This window comes from Antechinus flavipes, chromosome 3, assembly GCF_016432865.1.
Source record: "Antechinus flavipes isolate AdamAnt ecotype Samford, QLD, Australia chromosome 3, AdamAnt_v2, whole genome shotgun sequence".
Taxonomy (NCBI): domain Eukaryota; kingdom Metazoa; phylum Chordata; class Mammalia; order Dasyuromorphia; family Dasyuridae; genus Antechinus; species Antechinus flavipes.
Window position 1 is genome coordinate 551112079 of NC_067400.1, and position 18904 is coordinate 551130982.

General features: G+C 33.4%; 1 protein-coding gene across 1 annotated transcript in view; it reads left to right on the forward strand.

Moving 5' to 3' along the window:
* ALG5 (ALG5 dolichyl-phosphate beta-glucosyltransferase) overlaps window positions 1-18904 on the forward strand; it is a 65072-nt gene that overhangs the window by 7858 nt on the left and 38310 nt on the right. The window contains exons 3-6 of the mRNA XM_051987424.1: window positions 7149-7195; window positions 9320-9388; window positions 12065-12157; window positions 15255-15368. Of these exons, the coding sequence (XP_051843384.1) occupies window positions 7149-7195; window positions 9320-9388; window positions 12065-12157; window positions 15255-15368 (323 nt within the window). The remainder of the gene's footprint in view (window positions 1-7148; window positions 7196-9319; window positions 9389-12064; window positions 12158-15254; window positions 15369-18904) is intronic.

The following is an 18904-nucleotide window of genomic DNA, read 5'->3' on the forward strand; positions in this document are numbered from 1 at the left end:
TCTGTAACTTTTCTTCTTAGTTGTTCAGATTCTTGAGATATTACGTTGTTTACTCAGAAGAGCATAGTTAGCCAAAGGTGAGACTTAAACCCAATTCTTCCCATATTTGACATCTCTTACTTCACCATATCAAATTTCTTTTAAATAATAAAGTACTAAATTCAGCAAATCCTATTAAGGTCTCATTTGTAAGATATTGTGCTAGACTAACATATAGCATGTAATATATTAAAAAATATGTATTTCCCAGTGAGAAAACTAGTTTGGCATCATCCCAGCTTCTTAACTGTAGTCTTAATGTGGGGGTTGTTAATTTATGATTTCTTATCAGTAAGTGTTGGATTTGTATACCTATTTTTTATGCCCATATACTGATGTCACCTAAACATTTCTCATGTGAAAAGAAGTTGCAAGTGGAAAAAATTTAAGAAGTCCTAGACTAGATCACAAGTTGGTACTGGAGTTCATTGGGAGATAGGTTAGGGCCAGATAGTGGTGAACTTTGAATGTTAAGATCAGGAGTTTAGATCATCACAGTCATTAAAGGATTTTAAGCAAGGTGACTTCATGAAATTGACATTTTAGGAAAGTAAAACTGATAATAGTGCAGGACAGATAGAAGGAAATTGAGGCCAAAGCAGGAATACCAGTCAAGAGGCCATTAAGATTTTATAATTGTAAAATCATTAGTGTCTGAACTAAGTTGATGATGGTTTTGATAGTTTTGAAGAGAATGATATTACTAACATAGAAGGAAGAACAAGGAATAGGAAAAGATCATTTGATCTAGAAGTATTTATTGAATACTTCCAGTGTGCTTAGTACTGGGCCTTCAGGATTATAAGCATAAATCACCAAAAACAAAAACAGAAAACTGGAGTACTTTTGATCAAAATAGGGAAGGTATTTTTCTGAGAATGATGTATCATATGTCCTGTAAGAGATTCCCTACAATATCTCTAAAGGAAGAGAACCAAACCAAGCAATCAGTACCTGGCATAGGCCCTAAACTCTGTAAACTTATTTGAGAAAAGGTCATACTTAGCCAAATATATCCCTTCAGACAGAACACTCTTAAAGACAAAGTAACGATCAGGAACTTTAATGAGTAAAACAAATTTGATGAATAAGTAGGAGAGATAGTTTGCATGGCAACTGTAATTTCATCCCTGTAAAATGGATTCAGATCCTTGCTCTGACATTAACTGGCTTTATGTTCGTAGATAGGTCATTTCCCCTCTCAAGGTCTCAGCTTCCTCATCTTTAAAAATTAATGCTGTTAAACAACTGTGCCCTAGATCAGACAGCAGCTAGATAGAGTGTGCTCAGTTCTCAGCAATGCATTTTAGGAAACACATGATTCAGCTAGAGCTAATGCACAGCAAAAATGATTGTGAGGGAATACTCCAGTCTGTTCTTTACACAGCCATAAAATTTGATCTCCCCAAAGCACTGTCAGTCAGCCATTAAACATATAACAAGCACCTACTGTGTGAATGGCACAGTGCTGAATGCTGGAAATACAAAGAAAGATCAGTGACAGTCCCTGCTCACAATCTCATGGGGGGAGACAACATACAAATAACTATGTACAGTCAAGATATAATTATAGGATAAAATGGAAATTTTGTTGATTCAAAGGGAATTTACTAAAAGTAAGGAGGTTTGAGAAAGGCTTCCTGTTGAGCGAGGAATTTAGATGGGACTTGAAGGATTCCAAAGAATCCAGGAATAAATATAAGGAAAGCATTCCAGTAAAAATGCCCAGAGGCAGTAGAGGATATGTCTTTTTAAAGGAACAGCAAAAAGGCCATGTTACTCAATTACAGGGTACATGTGGGGTGTGAGGATTAAGAAGACTGGAGAGGTGAGGTGGGGGTGAGCTATAAAGAGTTTTGAGGGTCAAACAGGGTTTTATATTTGAGCCTAGAGATTAGAGGGAGTCACTGGAGCTGATTGAATAAAAGGGTGACATGGTCAGACCTGCACTTTAGGAACATCACTTTAACAGCTGAGTGAAGGAATAAAGTAGAGTAAACTAGAAATTCGAGGTAGGGGGACAAACTAGCAGACTTTTGTAATGGTGGGTGGTTGAAGTGTTGAAGACCTGTACCAAGATGGTGGCAACATGAGAAGATGTTATGAAGGTATATATAAGAATGTTGTGAAGGTAGAAACAACAAGACTTAGCAATTAGTTAATTATGGAGGGTGAGAGAATGAAGAGTTGAGGATGGCACTTTGTCAGCCTAAATGACTGGGAAGATGATTACTCTGCATAGTAGTAAGGAAATTCAAAATAAGGGAGGGTTTGAAGAGAAAAATAATAAATTTAGTTCTGGACCTATTAAGTTTTGAAATGTTTGTGAGATCTACAGTTTGAAATATTCAGTAGACAGCTTAGAACCCAAATTGATCTGAGAATCGTCTGCATAGAGATGATTATTGAATTGATGGTTATTGATGAGGTCCAAAAGTTATGATGTAAAGGGAAAAGAGAAGAGGAGGTCCAGCACATAACCTTGGGGACACTTTGGTTAGCTAGATGAGGAGTTAGCAGAGGAGATTAAGAAAGAATGATCAAAGGTAGGAGGGAAACCAGGAGAGAAAAGCATTGAGAAAACCTAGAGAGGAGATTATCATGTACACAAAGGCAATCAGCAGTATCAAGTTGAATGTTAAGGTTGGAATCCAGACTTTGTTGAATTAAGAGAGTAAGAAGAAGGTAAATTAGAGTGGGGGTAATAGAGAGGACAGTATGCTAAAGAAGATGGGATGGAATGGGATCACTTTTAGAAGTACAGTGATTCATCTTGGCACATCTTCATAGGAGAAATATAGCTGAATGATGTAAAGTGAGGAGGAGAAGGGAAAAAGAGAAATCTCTCAGCAAATAGCCTGTTTTTTCAGTGAAATATATGCCAAGGCTTTCATAATAGAGGATTAAGGGAGAATGCAGAATTTTAAGATCTACCCATAATTAGAGTTGTGATAAGGATGAAAAAGCTTGCTTCATTCTTTCACCACGCCAGTCCATCTTCTGTACAGCTTCCAAAATCATTTTCCTTAAGTGCATATCCTACCAAATCACTCCCTACTTAGTAAACTACAGTAGTTCCCTGTTTCTTCCAGGATCAAATATATACTCTTCTGTTTGACTTTTAAACCTATCTTTCCAGCCTTTCTATGTACTACAGTCTAATAAAATTAGTCTTCTCTCTGATCTTCACAAACAGAATTCTACCTTTTATCTCTGAACCTTTGCATTGATTGTCCTTCCTGTCTGGAATGCAGTTTCCCCTCACCTCCACTTCTTAGAATCCCTAATTTCCTTCAAGACACAAATAAAGACTCACCAGCAGCTAGGATATCTTCACTTAACTACTTTTTATTTATTCTAACTAATGTGTCAAATCAACAAAGATTTATTTAAGTACTTACTATGTGTCAGGCACTGTGCTGAGCACTGGGAATACAAATACAGATAGGGCAATTCCCTTTCCTCAAAGGAACTTCCGTTCTAATGTGGGAAGACGAAAACTGAACAACAGAGAAGAGTTGTGAAGGCATCCAGGGAGGGATATAGTAGACAAAGTCTGCTTAAGAGGAATCAGAGGTGCAGCATGGAGAGGAATGAAGACCTGATTGACCTGGACCTCTCCCTTTAAAATGGAAACAATAATTTTATGGGAAAAATCAGCTAATGAGAAAGAGAGGCCCCAACTCCATGCCTCTTCAGAACTTCCCTATTTTTGTTGAGAAAATCATTCAATCACCATCTGAGTTTACAAATGACGCATCACTTTTGATTCCCATTTCCACCCCTACTATTTGCCTCATGTAGAATAAAATCCTTTGTTTTAGAAACTTTTTTTTAAAGTCTTGATTATCTCATCTAAGATTTTTCTGCTTAAGAGAGAATATCAAAGACTGACAGTGTTACTCTGAATCTGAAACACTCTATCTACTCTGCCATTTCAGAGTTGCTTATTTAATAGTCACTGATTATAGATAAGATGTCACAATGAGATAAAAATAAAATTAAAATGTTCAAGGTATAAGCTCACTTAATATTTTGTTTACTTCATAGTCACTATTTTGGAATGCCCTTGGATAGTCATTGTCACAAAATCTTGCAATGCTTCTTAGGCCACTTTTGTCAAGGATATTCAAAGGGGAACCCAGAGATACTTCCCATTTTATACTTTCTCAACTCCTCTTAATCTTAGTGTTTTCCCTCTTAATTTCTTCCTATTTATTCTGTATATAACTTGTTTGTAAATGTTTGCATGTCTTTTCTATTAAATTGTGAGTTCTTTGAATGCAGCTACTGTCTTTTGCCTTTTTGTAGCTTTAGTGCTTAGCACAATACCTGGAACATAATAGGTTTTTAATAAATGTTTTTGATTGACTGACTTTCAATAAAAGAAATTTCACTTTCTTAGAAGGATCATCTCCCTGGTTTGGTTTATGTAGATCTGTCAAGAGCCTTCTGCCCTTATAATGTCACCTTCATAATTGTTTCAGAGAGGAACTTTTCCTAGACTAATTTGTAGAGAAAAGAGGCAGACATTACAAATAAAAGAAGGTTTCTTTTTTAGATTAGACCAAAGACTAAGATAATTTTGAAATGTTTCCATAATATTTCTAGAAGGAGCTGAAGGAAGAACCTTTAGTCTGTCTCCAAATCCACATTTCTAATCCTTATTCCTCTCTAGTCATAAGGATATCATCTCATTCTAAGCCTTCAGTTATTTTTCACATGGACTGTTGGAATAGCCTGATAATTGGGTCCCCTGTCCCGAATCTTCCCTCACCAGTCTATCCTCCATACAGCTACCAAGTGATTTTCCAAAGCATAAATCTAATAATAAATGTCAGTGATTTTCTTTTCTTTTCATTTTTGATTTATATTTGATATCATTCATATTTAATATCAAATATAAATAAATTCCTTTTTGGTCCTTTACAACCTAAACCATCTTTCTAACCTATTTTATATATAATATATATAAACGTATTTTAACTTACTATATGTCATTCCTCTTCTCAAAGTCTGTTCCAGTCAATTTTTGTGTTTCTCACTTAACTGCATTCCACCATTTACCTTCATGATTGCAGTATTCTTTCTTCTCACTTCCATGCTCAAGAACCCCTAATTTCCTTCAAACTTCCATTCACATGATGCCTTTCCTGGTTTTATTAGCTGCTACTCCCTTCCTCCTCAAAATTGCCTATATTGTTTTATGTATACCTATCAGTAGGTATCTCAGAGTTGTCTTAATTTGCATTTCTCTGATCAATAATGATTTGGAACATCTTTTCATATGAATAAAAATAGTTTCAATTTCATCCTCTGAAAGTTGTCTATTCATATCCTTTGACCATTAATTGGAAAGTGGCTTGATTTCTTATAAATAAGAGTCAATTCTTTATATATTTGGGAAATGAGGCCTTTATCAGAACTTTTAACTGTAAAAATGTTTTCCCAGTTTGTTGCTTTCTTTCTAATCTTGTCTGCATTAGTTTTGTTTGTACAAAAGCTTTTTAACTTGATATAATCAAAATTTTCTATTTTGTGATCAATAATGATTTCTAGTTCTTCTTTGGTCACAAATTTCTTCCTTCTCCATAGGTCTGAAAAGTAAACTATCCTATGTTCTTCTAATTTATTTATAATCTCATTCTTTATGACTAAATCATTAACTCATTTTGATCTTATCTTGGTGTAAGGTGTTAAGTGTGGGTCAATGCCTAGTTTCTGCCATACTAATTTCCAATTTTCCCAGCAGTTTTTGTCAAATAAGTGTATTTTTACCCCAAAAGTTGGGGTCTTTGGGTTTGTCAAACACTACATTGCTTTAATTATTGACTATTTTATCCTGTGAATCTAACCTATTCTATTGATCAGCTAGTCTATTTCTTAGCCAATACCAAATGGTTTTGGTGACTGTTGCTTTATAATATAGTTTTAGATCAGGTACAGCTAGGCCACCTTCAAAAAAATGTATTTTTATTGATGGCTTTTGTTTAATATAACCACCATTTCTCCAAGTATTCACCTACCTCCTCCCACAGAGCCATCCCATACAACAAGTAGTACTTTTTTGAAAGAATAAAAGAATAAAAAAATAAAAAAAGAGAATTAAAAAAAATAGTATAACTAATCAATATGTTGAAAAAGCCTGAATGTACTAAATTTTTGGACCAATTCATTAACCTTTTATTTAGAGTTGTATTGTGAGAAATGTTCATTTGTTTTCTTTACATCTACTCCTTTGATTCAAAAACTAATATGAAGTAGGTCATCTATTAAGAAATGTAAAAAGAAGGTCTTTATGAAATTCACATATATTTTCTTACTGGTAATCTATGATGACTTACAAAAAGTACCTCAGCTAAAACAACTGATTATACTCTTTGAAAGAAACATTAACTTGACCTGAATTAAATTTTGAATAATTTCCTTTTTATATGACTTTATCCTTGCCAGCTAAATCTTATACAGATCAAAAGCAAATCCATTTTAGCAATAAAGGACAGAAGAATAGGCATAGAAAAGAGAATAGACTACCATACTGACAATTTAGGAATGATAGACACTTTGTAAAGATTTTATAGTTTAAAATATTTCTTTTCAAAAATTTTGCAAACATTAAGTGACTGTTATGTACAAAACACTTTGATACATTCTGGAGATACTAAGGTAAAAATAAACAGTTTCTCTCTTGAAGAAGTTTATGTTATACTAAATCAAGAATTTTAACAATCTAAGGAGAACAGCATTTTATAATGATTATTTAAAATATATTTCATTTGAATTTAAGAAATATATCATTTGAATGAAGATTCTTTAGCATGATTCAGTTATAGGAAGAATTCTTACTTTTCTCAATGCCTATAATGTTTCCTTTAGCAGAAAGCATATTTTTTCCCTAATAGTAAATTTGTTAATAGGTTATTGTAAGATCCTCCTTTTTTGAAGCAGGTTAGTTTATGACACCTTATATTCCAATTTATTTGTGAAACTATACCATGGTATTTATTACATACTATTAATTGTATTAAAGACATATTCAAACTTACTGTTAAGTTATTGACTTGATAAATAATTTTGGGAAGCAATATTTAAATACTTTTTTTTTTCAGTGCCTCTGATGATGGATGAAGCTCTGGGATATCTAGAGATGAGACAGGTAAAAAAATTTTTATTCAAAGCATAAGATCTTTTAATTAATTAAAAAAACCTCATTGGAGTAGAGATACTCTTTTTGATTTGGATTAGAGGCTAAATCCATCCCTGGAAAGGAACAAAATACCATTCTTGTGCTAAATTGTGTACATGGAATGTTTCTGTAGGCACTATGACAAAGCCAGCATGTAAATTATTTTCTTATATCTGATTTCAATTATAAGTACATCCTTCAGAATTCTTTCTTTGTAACTTTTCCTGTAACCTCCTAATCCTCTTCATCCTCAAGTACTGTACCTTTTGGCTACTATTAATTAATAAGCTGAACCATTATGCAATTACTTGTATTCAAATCTTATTTGGGGCATGCCAGCTTTGTTAGGGAAAGAAAGTTGGCTTTACTGATGTCTCCTTTTCCAGTTAATATTATCCAACATATTTGTAAATTGAGAAGATTGCATAGATGGCCCCTGAGATCCCTTCCAGCTTAAAATCTGTGTTCTTACTCCTCTTGCCTCATAAAATGCTATCAGTAATTTGACACCTCTCTAGTAAAAAATGGGTTCTGTATGCCTGTGGTAAACAGTTTTATCCAATAAATAACATGATAAAAGTGTTCCTGGGAATTATTTGAATTAGAAATTAAACTCATGAATTATTATTTTATTCACATCTACTATTAGTAGGTAAGGTAAATGGCATCCTGTTAAAAGTCATAGTAAGATACTTAGCATATTAAAATATATTTTTGTATATGTATTTCCTGAGTGGTAAAAGTTTTGTTTTTAGTCTTCTTGCTTAATACTTGTACAAAAAAAAAAAGTTAGCTTTAATTTATATTCCTTAATTTTATAACTTGGATTTAGGTTAACCCTTAACCCTATAAGGACTGGACCTGTGATTTCATTGGCATAGGGAACTCCCAATTGAGCAAACTCCTTCTACCCATGAAGATCAGCCCCCTTCTCTGAAACATCAAGCCTTAGAGAGTCTCCCAGCGTACCCACAGGTTAAGTGACTTATCTAGAGTCACATGGCCAATATGTGTCAAAGGCAGCATACTAGGCTGCTTCCCAACTTGAATTTAAATAATATAATTGGCATGTGTGTCATTTAAATGCAGTAGTATAGTATCACTGTGTTCTTTTAACATTCTCAGATATTAAGAAAATAAAAGCTAGATCTGTAAATGATTTAATTCCGAATCTCTTTTTTCATTATACCCTAGTATTTTCTTTGAATCTCCCTTAGATTTTGAGAACAAAATGTTTTCTCTTAAATAATTCTTTAGTTTTTTTCTTCATCTTTTTTTTTTTATTAAAATTTTTTATTGACGGTACATAAGCATGGATAATTTTTTACAACATTATCCCTCACACTTATTTCTGTTCCTACTTTTCCCTTCCCTCCCTCCTCCCCCTTCCCTAGATGGCAAGCAGTCTTACACATGTTAAATATATTATAGTATATTCTAGATACAATATATGTGTGCATAACCGAACAGTTCTGAATTGGATTCAGAAGATAAAAATAACCTGAGAAGAAAAACAAAAATGTAAACCGTTCACACTCATTTCCCAGTGTTCCTTCTCTGGCTGTAGCTGATTCTATCCATCATTAATCAATTGGAACTGCATTAGATCTTCTCTTTGTTGAAGATATCCATTTCCATTAGAATACATCCTCATGCAGTATTGTTGTTGAAGTGTAATAATGATATCCATATTCTTTAAAATAATTTGAGCACCTACTGGAAAATTCCTTTAAGGACACTGATGTATTTCATGACTTGAAACATGACATTGTATCCAGAAGGAATATATTTTTGGTATAAACTTGAACTCATTGTCTAATGAAAACCAAAACTTGAATTACTTCCCCTAGCATAGATAAAAGAGATAGTTAGTAATTATTCTTCTGTCTCCTTGCTTAGCTACCTCTTTTCATTCTTGTTTTTATCTTGGTATCATATATGTGTGTGTACATATTTTCTTATACTAAAGATAGTTTTAGTTTAATTTGAAGGGATCATCCTAGGTCATTACATAAAATTATTTTTAAACTCTTACCAGGATTTCTTCTAGGAACAATTATGCTGAATTCTATGTTCCATTTTTGTTTTTTGAAGAAACAAGATCCTGCATTCACATATGAAGTGATTGTGGTTGATGATGGCAGCAAAGACCAGACTTCACAGGTAAAGAAGCAGCTCTATAATACTTTATCTAAGAAAAATGTAACATCAGACATAATAGCTAGTATTTTTATTATAGTTACTATGTACTAGGCCTTGTGCTTAGTGCTTTACAAATATCTCATTTTATCCCCATAGCCCTGGGAAATTGGTGCTATTTTTAATCCTCATTTTACAGTTGATGAAACTGAGGCAGAGGTAAAATGACTTGCCTCAGGGTCACAGAGTAAGTGTCTGAGGCCAGATTTGAAATGAGATCTTCCTAATATAAAGCCTAGTGCTCTATGTAATATGATGTCATCTGCCTGACCCATTTTTAGTCACCAAGGCTCCCTGTATATTTTCCTATTGCTCTCCACTTAATCGTTAGTATAGGGGAAGGAATGAAGAAAAATTTCCAATAAAGGAGATTTTTACTCTTGTTCCCACTAGTAGTTATTCATACAGAAAAATCTAACTGTTGTGCATGAAATTTACTTCTTTGCATTTCCTCCCTTTTATAAGCTATGAAGGCTATGACATTGAACCTGGCAAGTGATTAGTGTCCATCCTCTGGAGCACATAGTGTTCCTATGAATTAAGAATAGGACAGGATTGTGCAAAATAAGGAGATGAGTTGACAGGATTTGTGAAATAATTGGATATAAAGGATAAAAGAGAAGAAAGAATAATAATTCTCAGATAACAACCTGGATGACTGGTATATTCTACAGAAATATCAAGGTTTGTAGGGAGAACAGATGTAGAAGAGAAGATGATGATCTGTTTTTGGATATATCTGAGATGTCAATGTTACATTCAGGAAGAAAGAGATATAGAAGGAAATACGTTAGGTGAGACTAAAACTTCAGTGAGGGGTAAAAGTTAGGTCTAGAGATTTGTTAGTCATTTGAATAGAAATGATAATTGAACACCTGGGGTCAGATGCATTCATTTATTCAGCAAGTTTATTAAGCAACTGCTACTATGCCAAGTAATGTGCTTGGTGCTGAGAAAACAAAAATAGAAAACCAAATCACCCTGCTCTCAAGAAGTTTATATCCTTGTTGGAGAAAACAAAATATTTAGCTTTTTATAGGAGCAAACTTAGCTTTGAAGGAAGCCTGTGATTCCATGAGACAGATGAAGAAGGAATTCATTGCAGGCATGCCGGCAGCTTTGTGCCAAAGCTTAGAAACAGGCAATAGACTAGAGTATATAGAGAAACCTAATAGGCTAATTTGGCTGCAAGGTGAAGGAAAGTAATGTTTATTTTTTTTCTTGGAAAAATAGGCTGAAGGCAGGTTATGAAGGGCTTAAAAAGCCCATCATAGGAATTTAAATTTTATCCTAGAGGCCAAATGGAACCACTGAAGCTTCTTGAATTGAGAAGGGATAGAGTATCAACTTTGCCTTTGAAGTGTCAACTTGGCACTTGTATGGAGGAAAAATTAATAAGACCAATTAGGAAGCTGTTTCTGTACTCTGGGCAATAGAGGCAAAAGTCAAAGGTTACTTTAAGGCTGTGAACTTGATTTACCATAAGCATGATAGTGACTTCAAAAGAAGAATGTAAGTAGTAAGAAGGGTGGGTTTTAGGGAAAAAATCCTAAGCAGCTAAGTATGATACTGTAATGTGGGGAAAAGATTAAGAACTAATTATAAAGAGATGGTTGAACCCATGAGAGAACCCATGGTGATGAAATCACCAAGAAAGCAAAAAGAGAAGATAGAAGAAAGCCCAAAACAGTTTTATGGCACCATCACAAATGGAGTATGGTACATGGAAAATTATTTCTCTAAGGAAACAAAAAAGGTAGGGATCAGACAGATAGAAGGGGGGCCAGAAGAAAGCAGTGTCACAGAATTCCAGAAAGAAGAGAATCTCTAGGAAAATAGTTCTCAATTTGTAAGTCTGTGAACTTTGGGGGGAAATATTTTAATAACTATTTCAAAATCACTGATTTCCTTTATATCTTTAAAAGCATTCTGAGAACAGATATATAGGTTTCACCAATATGCCAGTGAAATAATCTCACACATACACACGTACACACATATGCACACACACACCAAAAAAAAAAAAGGTTAAGAATTCTGCATTAGGGGAAAGAGGGTAGTCAGCTATGTCAAATACTATGGAGAGGTTCAGAAAGCTGAGTACTGAGAAAAGGCCATGAGTTTTTGCAATTAAGAAATCATTAAGGACCTTAAGAGAACCTTTCCCTTGTAATAATGTCAGAAGTTAAATTTTGAAAGTGGCCAATAAATATGGCCAGCTTTTGAGGGGAGTTTGGTTAAGAAAGAGATTAGGGATACAGGATAATAGCTTAAGGGGATGATTGGATCAAGAGAGGGTTTGTTTGGTTTTTTTTTTTTTTTTTTTTTAATTTAAGAAAGAAATTACCAAGAGAAGAAATGTAGAAAGAGATCATGAATAGCAGCACTTTGAGCAATCAGCACTCTTGAGAAGAATCTATGTGATGGACCAGCAAAGAAGGCTGAAAAGGGCAGTCACATAGTTAGGAACTAAAATGAGAGTGCAGTATCATAAAAGCCACAGGAGGAGACTATCCAGAAGGAAATGGTGACCATGTATAGGATATAGTAATGGTTTTTAAACCAAAATAAGAAATATGGGATTACTATTTTCTTTGTAATCCAAATTAATTTTTAAAATTGTTTTGATGTGCTTAACAGGTTGCTCTTAATTATTGCCAAAAATATGGAAATGACAAAGTGCGAGTAATAACACTATTGAAAAATCGTGGAAAAGGTGGAGCTATCAAGACGGTAATGAACACTTTTACTTAAAATATGAGCATTCTTAGTAACCTCTACTATCAATTATAATATGTGCATGTTCTGTAACTGGTCAGATATGTCCCTGTTTCTGGTTTCATAGAACATATTTCACAGTGAAGATTTTTATTTAATGACTATCTTGATTTGTTTTACCTTACCTTGTCAATAAGGATTTTGCTGCAATAATAGAAATTATGTCCAGAATGCAGAAGAGGTACAACTGTGTGACGTGACCATAAATGGAGTGTTATATCCTGTTATGGGAATTACATTAAGAATAAATGTTGATTAACTAGAGCTTGTCCAGAAAGGGGTTATCAGGATGTTGAGAATTCTAATCAAATAAGGGCTTAGCATAGAGTAGCTAAGATTAGGGGAAATCTGATAGCCATTTTCAAGTGTTTGAAGAATTCTTATATGGAACAGGGATTCAATTTCTTCTGGCAGTGAGTAGGCAGTTACAAAGAAGCAGACACAACCTCGATCTATAGAGCAACAGGAAAAGTTGTCCCAAGGTAGAATGGGCTCTATCAGGATGTAGCAAATTCTAGAGATTGTCCAGAGTCAAGTAGACGTGGTGTTTCAGAAACAGAATTTGAACACAGTTCTTCAGACTTAAAGGCAAGCTCTCAGTCCACTATGCTACACTGCCTCTTTTGTATTATTGGTTTTTAAACAGTGTTACTAATAATATGTATTTAGTGAAATTGTTAAAATATAGATTATTCTTTGAGGAATCAAACATTTAAATTATTCATCAGCTTCCATGCATTTTTGAATGTGCTGCATAAAGCCTCACAGACTTAACTTACACATATGACCTCTTTCTGACCTTTCCATTTATGAGATAAATGATTATCCATATTACCCATCTTCATTTACCATTTTACCTTCAGATGGTTACATGTATTGATATTCACATTCTCATTCATATTTCCAGATTCTTTGCAATTCTCTGGCATTCTGTTTGTCAGAAATCAAATAAAAATGTACTTATATTGCTTGAATGGCAGGTAAAACTCCATTGATTTTATTTCTGCTTTTAAACTCATATTCTAATTAATGTGATTCCATCATTATCACTTTATGATGATTTTGACATCACTTTGTTAATATATATATGTAACACCACCAACTAAATATGGATTTATCATATAGGAATAGAAATAATCTCATTTATGTCTACATTTCTCAGTGTACACCAGTATTCAAACTATATATATTTATTTTGTTTCAATCCATGTCTCCAAATGTATTATAGTAGAAATTTAGAAGCATTTGAGATATATATACATACACAGCCATATACTACACATATATGTATGTAGTTATATGTGTTTAAGTGTGTGTGTGTGTGTGTGTGTGTGTGTATAGCTCTGTAATACCCATGTAATCTATACAAAGAAATATCATTTGAAATTACTTTCCCATAATTTATCAAGTGTCTTTGGTAACAAATTGATAAAGTGGGTAGTTTGAATTGATAGGAATTTCCTGGATAGATCACTCTCTGTAGGCACAGTCAGTCACAGGGATTTATTAATCACTTGCTATGTGCCAGGTACTATGAAAACCAAACAGCAGACACATAGTTCTTACCTTCAAGAATCTCACATTATAAATGAGGAGACATTTTATAACAGGGCACCACAGCATAAAAGTTGATAAACTTTATCACTACATGTGATCTTCCCCTACTATACCAGTGAAGAGCTTGAATTTTCTAACTATGTTTACTCCATGGATCATATTTTATAAAATACTATATTATATAGAGAATATACTTATTGATGATATATCATTAACTTCAACAAAATCTGTTTTAATTCTTTGTTTAAAATTACCAGTAACCTTATTCAGTTTGACTTATATTTACAAATAATAGTACTATCAACTCCAGCAACCAGATAATTGACAGAAATATTAGTGACTATTTAAAACGCTGAAATTTATTAGACAGTTAAACAATATTCATTGCCCATTATATGTTATAGAATTATATGAAGTGGACTTTGCAAAGGTAAAAACTGTAAAACAGTCTGGGCTACAAATAAAATAAAATAAAATAAAAAATTAATTAGGAATGTTTACTTTATAATAGTAAATGTTCAGGATGTAGAAAATAACAAGGGTGCTAAGGTAATATAGTAATGGGCTAATCCAGAAGCTAATTTACTGGAGAAAGTGAATTTTAAGTTAGAAAGATCATTAGAGTATAGATTGGAACTCAAAAGGGTTATTGGCATATAGATTATAGAAACATTTTGACAATAGTAAATGATTATTTGCTGCTGTTTATATATTAGGCCAAGATAAGGGGAAAGCTTACTGAACCAAGCGGCATTTAATTGTGAAATTATTCCCTAAAGTAGAAGTTTAACCCCACTTTACTTTAAAAAAAATTTTTTTTGGACAAAACTTGTAGTTTCATTGGTGTCAGAAAGGTCAAATTCAATGTCCCCAAAGATTGAAATGGAACTGGTAAATATTTAGCCACATAAATAAAAATACAGGATGATATAGATAATGTTACTATGTGGTTTTTCTAAATCATTATGCAGTCTGCTGGAATTTGAGTTTGGCACCACTAGTATTAAGAATTCAAAAGGAAAAGCTTCCTCTCCCAAGGCAAAGGAGCATCTTTTCGACAGTTTATAATCTTAGAAAATTGTTTGAAGCATTGAAAAGTAAAGGAACTTCCCAGATCACACAGTCATTATATGGCAGAAGCAGGATTTAAAGCAGGTCTGCTTGAATCTGGGACCAGTTCTTTATCCACTGGGCACAAAGCTTTCCTACTACAGTTTCCTACTACTTTCCTAACTACAGTTAATAATAAACTTCCATCATTTCTTTGCATCTGTACAGTCAAAAACTGGGCTGTAGCAGAAAGTAATACAGGTAAGTCTTAACAATATTGAGAACATTATGAACATGGATATGATTTATTTGATGTGAATGAATTTTAGTTTTTCTCTACTTCATTCTTTAGTCTTAAGCATTTAAAATCAAATAATTCAATTAAAACTTTCTGTACTCTTGTCAATTTTATTAAAAGTGTTTTGATTGATATTTCTAAATACAGGGTGTATTCACTTCTCGAGGGAGAAAGGTCCTTATGGCAGATGCTGATGGAGCCACAAAATTTGCAGACCTGGAAAAATTAGAAAAGGAACTTGGAAACCTACAGCCTTGGCCTGTGAGTATAATATTTTATGATTGACCCTAAAATATTGAGAAGAAACTATCAAAAAGAAAATTTGTGAATGAAACCCCTATATAAATATTATGGTTACTTATAATAAAAATATTTTTACCACATCAGGAAAGATGGAAAAAAAATTTTTAGCATCATTATTCTTTTGATAAGACTCGTTGACTATAACTTATGAAACACTAGAGTCATATTGCTAATAACTGAAATAGCAATAGAGAAATGCATGTTACACATGAGTAAACTGTAGTAAAATATGACTAATGACTTATACGCAAAAAATGGCATAAAAGATCACATCTGGAAAATATATCATTCCATAACTATATGTGCTTATTATATAATGAGACAAATGATAGGTCAAGGATGACCTGAGGATGGGTACCCACAAAATATTAGAAATCCCTAGAGAAAAGTGTCCAGCATTTTGGGTAGGTACTTTATAGAGGAATTATGAAAGGCATGAATAAAAGTCCCCTGGAATGAGAGACATAGATGGATCAGTACCACTGGAGGGAGTAACCACATTGAGGAGCTCATCCATTCATTGATGTATAAGTAAAAGACTGATTCTGAAATGTTTGGGGTTTTTAAATCATATTTTATTATCTTTAAGGATTGCAATATATTATTTGTATAATGATTCTCCACTGAGAGCCCAAATAACCATCCTCCTACTTAGTCTTGTGAGTCCCTATTCTTTTACCTTGTCATTGTTGTTGGTGACTCATTTCAATAATATTTGTCTCTTTATGATCTGAAATGAGGTTAAATTCACTGTGCCACTCAGCTGCCTTCTGCCTTTTACAAAGATATTAATGTTTATTATGCAGACTTATATTCTTACCTTTAATATTCTTAATATGTCTAGCATCCTTTAAGTGGTTTTTAAGCATCTCTGTGTGATGTTTTCTCCAAGCATGTTTTAGAAAATATCTTTCTATTTGTTTCCATGGTTCATACAATCATTTTCTTGGTCCTATTCAGAGGAAGACCAGAATTGGACTTATGATTGGGGAGCCAGCTGCCAAGGTGCTGCTTTCCTTGACAAAAGCCAGTCTTTGAGTCTATGAAGGATAGGAGCCTGTCATCAAGACCAGAAGGACAGAAGCAAAAAAGTGCATTAAATAGTACTTGATGCTAATCACTTGCTAATACCCAAAAATAATCAATCAGTGAATTGCCTCTTGGCCAAAAGTTTCTAGATCTATGATCCTTTTCTAGGTCATAAGAGAGCATAGAGAGCAAATTATCATAAGTACATTAAGGACTTTCATATGGAAGATGGATTAAATTTATTCTCCTTATGTGCTAAGAGCACATAGTTGGATAGGTGTTGGAAAGAGATAATGTAAGGAGAAACTTGCTCACAATTAAACCTATTCAGAAGGAAAATGAGCTGCCTTAGGAGATACTAACTCCTTCTCACTAGAGGACTTGAAGCACAGTTTGAATTTTAGCAAGAAGCATTTATCAAGTACCTGCTAAGTACCAGACATTATCATGGACCTTAGTCATACAGAAACAAAAATGAAATAGTCTGTTCCCTCAAGGAGCTTACATTCCTAATGGGAAAGCCCAATAAATAGTTATTGACAGAGAAGCAACATGTACAAACAAATAAAAGTTGATTTTTGGTGTGGGGCAGGAAGAATCAGAAAGGCTTTGTCTAGAAGAACAGAAGTTTGAAGAGTTTTAGAGGAAATCAGGCATCCTAAGATGTAGAGGTGAGGTGGAGATGAAGATCCAGAGGCAAGAGATGGATGTTGTGTGTAAGGAACAGCAAGAAGGCTGGGCTAGCTAGATCAAAGAGTGTGGGAGAGAGTGTCCCGTTTCTTCCCCTGTCCGCCGCAAACATATTCACTTAGCTGTCAGGGCAGGTGGAATTTTCATGTTTAGTAAAAGCCATTGTTCCAAATCCCAAAGTGAATGAACTACCTGCTGCACTGCCATTCAGCTATTCATTCCATCACTAAAGTTAATAATGATAATGTTGGTGATGATGATAATGATATTTATATATTGCCTTAATATTTGTGAAATACCTTACAAATATTATCTCATTTTATCCTCATAAAAACCCTGGGAGGTGGGTTCTAATATTATCCTATCCTCAGATGAGGAAATTAAAGTAGATAAAAGTTAAGTGAAAGTTAAGCTTGGAATGACTTTGAATTCAGCCTTTTCTGATTCCAATACCAGTATTCTAGCTACTCCTCCAACTAACTACAGATAATTAAAAATTAATATTTACTTTCCTGAATCCCTTATGAGATTGGTTTGACTAATTTTGGGGCAGCAATTCACTAACATTATTTAAAATCTTTATAGAAGATTTTACTATGTGACAACTAAAGATATATGCTTTCCTCTATTATTCCTTCTGTGAAGAAATGGGCTTGCAAGTAAAATTATGCCTTTTTTACAAGTGTAGCAATTGAGTCAAAGAAAAATGAAATTACTTACTCCAGGTCATTTAAGAAAGTAAGGTAGAAGAGTATGCCAGAAATAATTCTTGAACTTCTTCCTCATCTGTTTCCAGTTCTACTAGCAAAACATTTTTTTTTTGTGGCTGTGTCTGATTTATTGATGTAGTCCTTCCTATAAAAAAAGTCTTATGAAAGGAGACTTTTAAAACAGTTGTCATTACTTTTAACATTTTTTGACAACATGAAATAAGTATTTATTAAATTACCCTTGTGTTCTTTTTTTTCCTGCTCTGGTTTTGTAATGCTCAAGATATCTATATTTCAAAAAGTATTTCAGAATTATCAAAATAAAATTTATTTAAATTCACATTACTCTATAAATATAATAAATATGATTAAAGTATCATAAAATAAAAATGCAAAGGAGAGGCAAATTTCTCTGATTCCTTATAAATGGTAAGATCCAGCACATGCCCTTATTTGTGAATTGCTTCAATCCCTTAAACATTAGAGCACTATCTAAATGAAATCTATAATCATTTAAAGTTAGATTTCATAAACTCATAAAATCTGAGGTTTAGAGCTAAAGGGGATCTTAGAAGTCTCACATTTTGGCCAATTCTCATTTTATGGATGAGGAAACTGAAGCCCAGAGAGTTTAAGTGACTTTTCCAACATTACAGTGATAGTAAGTGGCCTAGCTTTTCTCATAAGAAAAACCAAATGATAAAGAATTCCTTTTGTCCCAAATACTGTATACAGTATAGTAGACAATTCAATCTGGTCAAATCAGTACTTGTGTTTTGGACAGACGTTATGGATGGACTAGGTAGAGGCTGAGTAGAAAAAAGAAAGCAAGTTAATTGCATTTGGGATATTATAAACTATCACTAGACTTCATGCAACAAAAATACAACTGCTTAGCACCAGTGTTCTCTCTATGATATATAGCTGACAATCATGAAACACAAAATCTGTGAATAATCAAAACTACCAAAAGGAAGTTGAGGAGGGATGTGATAAGCAGGTAAATAAACTGAAGCAGTATTACTAAGTACAAATTGTATATTAAAAGAAATAGAAAAGTAGCAT